General features: G+C 59.4%; 1 protein-coding gene across 2 annotated transcripts in view; it reads left to right on the forward strand.

Annotated features, from left to right (window-relative positions):
• The window catches only part of METRNL (meteorin like, glial cell differentiation regulator), a 24,052-nt gene that overhangs the window by 12,735 nt on the left and 3,089 nt on the right, over nucleotides 1–8,228 (forward strand). For both annotated transcript variants that reach the window (XM_032429767.1, XM_032429768.1), the window contains exons 3-4: nucleotides 5,453–5,512; nucleotides 6,394–8,216. In XM_032429767.1, the coding sequence (XP_032285658.1) occupies nucleotides 5,453–5,512; nucleotides 6,394–6,710 (377 nt within the window). In that variant the 3' untranslated portion in view covers nucleotides 6,711–8,216. The remainder of the gene's footprint in view (nucleotides 1–5,452; nucleotides 5,513–6,393; nucleotides 8,217–8,228) is intronic.

The raw sequence follows: 8,228 nt of genomic DNA on the forward strand, positions 1-8,228 counted from the left end.
CCTCCAAGTGCCTGACTGCCCAGGTAGGACCCCGCTGCCCCTCCAAGTGTCTGACTGCCCAGTTAGGTCCCCCCTCCTCCCCCAAGAGCCTGACTGCCCAGGTAGGACCCCACTGCCCCTCCAAGTGCCTGACTGCCCAGGTAGGACCCCCCTCCCCCTCCAAGTGCCTGACTGCCCAGGTAGGACCCCGCTGCCCCTCCAAGTGTCTGACTGCCCAGTTAGGTCCCCCCTCTTCCCCCAAGAGCCTGACTGCCCAGGTAGGACCCCACTGCCCCTCCAAGTGCCTGACTGCGCAGGTAGGACCCCCCTCCCCCTCTAAGTGCCTGACTGCCCATGTAGGACCCCGCTGCCCCTCCAAGTGCCTGACTGCGCAGGTAGGTCCCCGCTGCATCCCCCTCCCCTGGTGCCAGAGGCTAGGCTAGGGCTCCCGCTCAGGAAGGGGACGGTGAAAGCTGCTGTGAATCTCAGGACCTGACTGAAATTTTAACCACACCAGGCTTTATCTTGATCACCAGCTATAGGGTGTGTGGGAGAGCTGGGGGAGTGGACCCCAGCCTCACTCTGGGGGACCTAGAAATAAATTCACATTAAAAACAAAATGGGAAAAAACCCAGTCACTGAATTCGATGTTTCTGACTAGTGATAGCTGGCTGAGGGGAGATGTTAGGAACTTGTTAACACCCTGAGGGAGACGAGGGGCAGCTATTGCATCCCTCCTCCCCAGGGTGCTCGCCTTTCATCAGGGGATGGGCCCCTAAGCCCTTAATGCCAGAGGAATGGGTACGTAATGTGGAATGTCAGCGCCAGCCATCTGGCAGCAGTGACGTCCGCCAGGCCAGGCGGGCTCTCTGGTGGCAGCGCGCGGCTCCCGGCTCCCTCCTGCTCTGACCCTGGTTGTAGCTGCAGGAGACTTCAGTGAGGCGGGAGCCCGGGCACCTGTGGCGTGCAGGTGCGCACATGCCCTTGGGCCAGGCAGCCAGCGATCCTGCCTGCTGGGGAGCTAGACGGGCCTTCTCCCTCCCTGATGAGTCACAGGTTCTAGTTTGTGCTGACTTGAGAATCAGGAGAGGCCCCCGCCCGGATGAGTGATGTGTGTGGGAGCCTCGCAGCCCTGGACATTTCCGCTTGGGAGTGTTTGTACTGAGTGTGGTCACCTAGTGTGCACTTGAGCTGAATGATCAGCTTCCTGGTATGAACTGAGAAGCTCTGATAGCCAAGAAGAGGCCAGAATGGAGAGGAGACCGCTCCTCCAGGCACAGACTAAGGGGTGGGTTTGGGAGGTGACCCCAGCCTGTGGGCTGGGGACTCAGGATCTAGCCACCACATAGCAGGTGGCTTCCCCCGACCCTGCCCCATGACCTTCTCCTTCTATGTGGGCCTCACCAGGGCACCTGAGTAATGTGGTTCTCCACTGGTGCTGAAAAAGTCTGGCAGGACACAAAAGGTGGGCAAGTGGCCAGATCCAGGCAACTAATGGATGAAGCTCTGAGGCAACGCCTGGAACATGTGCTGAGGTCTCACAGTCAAACCCAGCCGGGCAGTCTGGGGGCCATCCTCCCCAGAGTCCCAGCATACTTGGGAAAACGGGCACCACCAGGAGCCCCCATTGTCCAGTGGGGTTGGGCGTGTGTAGCACTGGCCAGTGAAGGATGGCCGGGGGTTGCTCTGTCTGGTTCTAGGGGGCAGAGACAGACCTTCTCCTTGGTTTGCCTGGGGCAGCCCTGGTGGGCTTCTGATTCCAGTCTGTTCTTTTACTTCCCGGGGAGCTGAATAGCAGGGGCTCACCGGCTTGGCTGCATCCACTGTCTGGGGTTTGAGCTCCATGCGATGCCTACCCAGAGCAGGTTTCTTGGAGCAGATGAGTTGGGAGGACAGTGGCAGTTTAGACCCAGAGCTGTGAACGCATAAAAGTTATTCTCATCGCCGGTGGGGAGCCTTGGGATGGTGAGGGCAGCCTGGGTCCCACAGTTTCCGACGGGCTTCATCACTCCTCCCCTGTTAAAACCTGCTCTGTCTGATGAGCTAGGGGGTGAGTGATGCCCATGGGGTGGGCAGGGTGGGTACAAGCCCTCCACTGGGGAGCCTTTCCGGCTCAGCGTTTGGTGGTGGCTCTGATGGGCTGGAATGGGCTGTGGGGAATGAGTAGCAAAGTTCAGAAAAAGTGAAAGAAACCTCATTATGTCCTGGAGACAGAAAAGGAGAGAGAACTGAATTTTTTTTCTATGGATCACTTTGTTTCCTGCTTGGCTTCTCTGGCCACGGTAATTACGGGATAATTATTTCTCACCTTGCCCATCTCTGGCCTTTTGGGCTAGAAGGGTGTGGCCTCCACCTGCGTCCTCACCAGGAAGAGGGAGGGAGGGGAACAGGCGAGGAGGGGAGGCTGGTGAGATTGAGAGCTCCCAGTGCACAAAAGATGGGACTTGGGGGCAGCCGACCAACCTGGGCCGGGGCCCATGGGGCCACCTCGGGGCAACACCAGCCTGACGCTGGCTGTGGTGACAGGCCAAGGAGGCTCCAGAACCAGTCCCGTTCCAGCTGTGACCCCTTTCTCCTGTCACCGGCTGCCGTGAAGGCCCTGGTGGGTGTCCTCATGCACAGTTTTCCCTTTGGAAATTGCATGTACCCACCTGGTCATCCTTACCCGGGCAGTCCCGCCTGGCAGAACAGTATGCAGCTGTCTATGGACCTCTCCCTGCCGAGGGCCTGACATGAAGGGCGCTGCCCTCCCCCCACCTTCCTCCCTGCCTGCACCTGACCTCCTCACCTGGGTCCCTGCAGGAGCCCCCTCTGCTCTCCCTGAGCCTGTGTTTTCCTTCTTCAGTTCATTGTATGCGCATTCCGGGGTCATCTTCCTAAGATGTCTGTACCTCAGCCACCCCCTCTCCAAGAACCCGAATCCCGACCGGCCTATTGGCTGTCCCCTCCTCATCTTCCCCTGCAAGGAAACGAGATTCAATGTGTCCGAAACCGGCGCATTCCAGAGCCTTTATGAGCCCAACTCCGATTAATAATTGTTTCCAGATTGCTTCTCTTGGCGTCCACAGACTGGATTTTCCAAGAAGGTGACCTACGCTTTGTAAAACTCAGAATTATGAGGGGAGTCTCCAGGGTGGCACTTCATTAGCTCAGCTGTGGTGGTGATCGGCTCACTGAGGCTTCTGGCCGGAGGTTCTGCGGGCTGCTGACCGCCCTCCCCTCGGGTCTCCAGCACCCCCACACCTGCAGTGCCATGGGGTGTGAGCAGGGTGGGTGCACAGGACGGGCTCCTTGCCACCTTTCTTCTTAGCCATCAGCCGACGTCCCAGCGCCTATGTCCATGGAGAGGGCGAAGCTCTTGGACTTGGCGAGTTGTGCACCACCAGGCCGGGGATCTGAACACAGGGTGTGGCCTTGGCCTCTCACTGCCCCTCTGCCGCCTTTGTGGCCTGTCTCAGCCAGCTCAGAAGCTGAGATTGCTTCTGGAGAGCTTTTGGGGTGGGAGCTTGTGTGGACCCGTGCCTCCTGCCCACCCTCACTTGGAGCACTGCATCCCTGGCCCCCAGGGACCCTGCTGTGGCTCTTCCCTCCTGGGGAAGTGCTCCAGGAGGGGTACCTGCAGGCGGGCTGTGGCCACCACGGGATTGACTGCTGACCCGCTTTCTCCCACCGGCAGGGGCGCCCAGGGTGGGGCCTCTGACCCCTTGGGCGCTAGGGAGTGCCGGCTAGCATGGGAGGTCTCACCTCTGCCACATGCCCCTTGCCATAGGGGCTAAAGTAAAATGCTGCCTCAGAGTGGAACTGGAGACCGCTGCCCTCTGCAGTGCTGCGTGCCCTGCCTCGTCACTCCCGACCTGTGTGGCCTGTCAGGCCCAGTGGGGGCAGGAGGTCCCCGATGGATGAGCAGGGGAGGGAACCCCCAGTGGGCCACCCTCTTTTTGAAGAAAGGCCTTGGGGCTGGGGGCTACACATGGAACCTAGGTGTCACAGGTGGGCAGCAGTCTTTGGAACTTGGAGCTGGGTGGGTGCCCAGTCCTCCTGGATGGGCTGGATGGGACGCATCCAACAGGCTGTGCTTGTCTTGCAGCTTCTCCTGGTTCCCGATAACCTGACAGAAGCAGCAGGTGGTGGGAGGGCCAGTGAATCAGGACCTCCTGAGCTGGCCTGGGGCACAAACATCCCCCCCTGCCCAGAGCAGGACGACGGGAACAGTGCTCGGAAACCCATGTCTACCCCCCCGGGTCCACAGAGACCCTGTGCTGCCCCGGGTGGCACAGACCCTGTTGGCTCCGTGCCCTGGGCCCCGGAAGGCCTCTCTGAGCTCCTGCTCCTTGGTGCCCGGCCCTGCCCCAACTGCTCGCCCAGTTCAGGTTTTGTGAGGGTGACTGGTCAGTGTGTGGACAGGGTTAGCTTTATCCAGGCCCAGCAAGTGCCAAAGCCATGGATGTTCTGGGGCCTTGAGAAAGTGAAAGGTCTTGTTCCAGCAAGGCCTCATACCTAACCTTTCCCTGAGCTGGGAGAATTTGTGCCAAACCCTAGGGACTCCGCATCCGAGAGTCAGAGGCCTTGAAAGGTGCAGTGAGGGCCAAATGTTGTGTTCTCCCCAATCCAGTGCTGGGTCAGGAATGGTGCCGTGGTCTAGGGGGAGAGTTGCCAGGGCCAGAGGCTCTGCCCCCCCCCAGTCTTTCTGGAACTTCACCCCGTCTGAGGAAGTGAGGGTGAAGTGCGGAGTGAGGGCTGGGCTGGGGCAGAAGTTCATGGGGTGAGGCCTGGCTTGGCTGGAGGAAGCCAGCCGCACCCGGGCTGTGGGGGGTTGGGGCTCCTGTGAACTAGGCTTGCCATGGATGGTGTTTGCAAGCAGTGACGTGGTCTGAGGGCCAGGCGGGGTGTGGGGGAGGGGCTGTGCTGAGGCCCGTGGCTCCTTGGTATGAGTCCCACAGCTTCTGCAGGCAGGTGCGTCCCTCCATGCTCATAGGCACCCTCACCAGCCTTGGTGGTCCTTCTAGGCAGTGCCCTGACCCTGGGCAGCACACGGGGGCAGCACATGGGGGCCTGGGGAGCTGGAGATGTGTGAGTGGGCGGTCACAACATTTTGGGGAGCAGGTGTGGAGGCTGGAATGAAGGCGACTCTCAGCTGGGCTGGTGTAGGGGATGCACTTCAGACCAGCTCAGGTTGGGTTCCCATGGGTGATGGGCATGGGAGAGCCGTTTACACGCAGGCCCAGTGCTTGCTGCACTGACAAGCTAAGTGGGGACAAGCACCAAGGCCAGCTCTCTCCCTCGGGATGCACGCCCTTCACAGCCACATCTGGAGCTGGGGGTATCCCCTGGACCGGCCAGCCCCTCACCCACGTGGCCGAGGTCGGGTTTTCTGTCCCGCTCCCCGAGGTCAGAGCTCTTACAGGGCCTGGCGAGCATGGACGGGGGCCTTTGTCCTGCAGACCCTGCTCCTGACCCTGTTCTGTCCCCACAGCCCCGTGCTGCCCTTGCAATGACGCAGAGGTGCTGTTGGCCGTCTGCACCAGCGACTTTGGTAAGTGTCCTCATGCTCCCACCACGTGTTGGGAGCCCCACTGGGGCCTGGGAGGACCTTCCCGTGCTGGCACTAAGCTTGGGGAGGAGACTGCTGAGGACAGTGCCACCAGTCGTAGTAACAGGAAAATGCTTTTCTTTCTGTGCAGTAGAGTGACGTCTGTCTACCCCAGGGGAGGGACCTGCCTGTAAGGCAGGGAGAGGGTCAGGAATCCTACTTGAGGTGGTCACGGAGCAGTTTCCTCCAAACAGGGATGCTAGCCTCACTTCAGAGCCCTGCTCTCCTCTGGGTCCCCTGTGGATACGATAGCAGGAGTTCCTGGCCCTGGGGGTCCAGGGAGCCCAGGGGGCCTGGGCTGAGGTCGGGGACTCAGCTGCGTGCATGTGACATTGGCACAAACCCTCTCAGGCGGGGGATGGAAGCAGTCTGCTGGATGCTGGTGCCGGACAGGAAGCCAGCCCAGCTGGACCCGGCTCTGAGCGCCCCTACTCCTGCAGAACGAGGCTTGGGGGCTGGGCAGGGTCCTGGGTGTGGGCCTGCTCTGCCAGCTCCTTCCCGTCACCTCCTCCCCTCGGAGCTCCACCGTGTCTGTCTTGTCCTGATACAAAGCTGCCGCAGACCTCGTGGATTAACCGTGGTTACTCGTCTTGTTCTGACTTGAAAACCTGACGCACGATGTGGTTTCTGTCTTCTGTTTTTCCCCGCTTATGTGGCTGTAGAAAAATATCTTTACCCCTGACAAAGTCAGGGACAACACCCTAGAGGGCCTCATGCGCGTGAATTGTTCTTTTTAATGGGATTTCTGGAATGCAGAATTCAGGGTCAGCCCTGGCGCAGGTGCCCCGGTGACCGCACTGACCCCCGTGTCCTTGCCTCCGTAGTCGTCCGAGGCTCCATCCAGAACGTCACCCACGCGCCGGAGCAGCAGGAGTCCACCATCCACCTGCACGTGAGCCGGCTTTACCGGCAGAAGAGCAGGGTCTTCCGGCCCGCCCCAGAGGGCGGCGGCTGGCGGGGGCGAGTGGCCACGCTGCTGGAGTGCGGTGTGAGGCCTGGGCGTGGTGAGTTTCTCTTCACCGGCCACATGCACTTTGGGGAGGCCCGCCTCGGCTGTGCCCCGCGCTTCAAGGACTTCCAAAGGATGTACAGGGATGCCGAGGAGAGGGGCCTGAACCCCTGCGAGATGGGTACGGAGTGACTGTGGGCGAGTCCACCGCTGCTGCAGCGGGTGCTCGGATCGGGGGCTCCCTGGTGCTCAAGCCATGGAGGCACGTGCCACGAGGTCCTGGCCAAGGACTCCCTGACTGATGGGAAATGTTGTAAAATGCAAACTAAGTTATTATATTTTTTTTTTTTTAAAGAAAAGTCCATAGGAAGCAAACTCCAGTGTCTTAAAATGCCTTGTGTGCCATTTCATACCGTTTTTCAAAAGCACCTGACGTCCTTGCGCTCGGCTGGTGTGTTGGGTGACATGCTGGGGCCGTAGCCCACAGAGGACGCCCAGCACCAGGCTTTGTACGAAGCTTGGGTACCATTCAGAGTAGTTTCTTATGACGGGAACTTACGGAGCCAAATACTTATTTTTTGTTTTGTTTTTGCTTTTCAAAGAATGTGCTTTGCTGGCCGTGGTCATTTTTGGGCTGCAGGCTGTTTCCATTCCAGAGAATAAAGACCAGCGTCTGATGGAACAGTGGTGCGTCTGTCTGCAGCCCCGGGAGGGTATGCACGGCACTTCCCTGGTGTCAGGGCTCTTTGGGGGTGAGCACACCTGAGGGAGCCTCACGGCCCTGTTGCTCTGGGCCTTTCGCTCCGGGCCCAACTATAAGTGTGGCTGTTACTGTCACGCTTCAGAAAAGCACTGCTTGGCCTTAGCCAGACTGCACCTCCTCCTTCCACCTCTGTCCCCTTTAGCATCTGCCCTCCCCTTCCTGTTAACCCAGATCCTGCCCTTTGACTCCAGCTTCCCCCAAATGCCCCAGCCCACGGCAAGTCTGGACAGTGGGGGGCTGGTCTGCACTGGGCCAGTGACCTCCACACCCTCACGGATGAGCAAGTACCCAGCAGCTGCTGTAACGAATGACCACAGACTGGGGGCTTAAACAACATACGTTCTCATCATTCTGGAGGCCAGAGTACAAAATCAAGGTGTGGGCAGGCCCAGGCTCCCTCTGAAGGCTCTAGGGGAGGAGGTTTTCCATCTCTTCCAGCTTCTGCTGGCCGCCGACAGTCCTTGGCCTGTAGAAGCGTTATTCCAGGCTCCGCCTCCTTCTCCCCTCTGTCTGTATTCACATCCCTCCTCCTATAGGGACACCAGTTACAGGATCAGGGCCAGTACAACCTCATTGTAATTGATTCCACCTGCAAAGACCCTATTTTCAAATAAGTTCACGGTCACAGGTTTTAAGTAGATGGGAATTTGGGAGGACACTATTCACCCCACTCTAGGGGTCACTGAGGTGTCAAGTAATCAGACCAAAGCATCCACATCTATGAATCAGGTGATTTCTCCCAAGCTGCTGCTGAGACTGAAGGGGGCTCTGGGAGAGGACGCCGCTCAGTGAGCACCGTACCAGCTGCTCCCAAGACTCAGGCACACTGTGTGGCCACAGGTAGGTGCCGTGTGCTAGCTCAGGTGTGGCCTGGCTCATGAGCGCCCTGCATCAGGTTGATGTGGCCTGGCTCATGAGTGCCCTGCATCGTGTAGGTGTGGCCTGGC

The sequence above is a fragment of the Phoca vitulina genome, unplaced genomic scaffold (genome assembly GCF_004348235.1).
Source record: "Phoca vitulina isolate PV1807 unplaced genomic scaffold, GSC_HSeal_1.0 scaffold41, whole genome shotgun sequence".
In the NCBI taxonomy this organism is placed as follows: domain Eukaryota; kingdom Metazoa; phylum Chordata; class Mammalia; order Carnivora; family Phocidae; genus Phoca; species Phoca vitulina.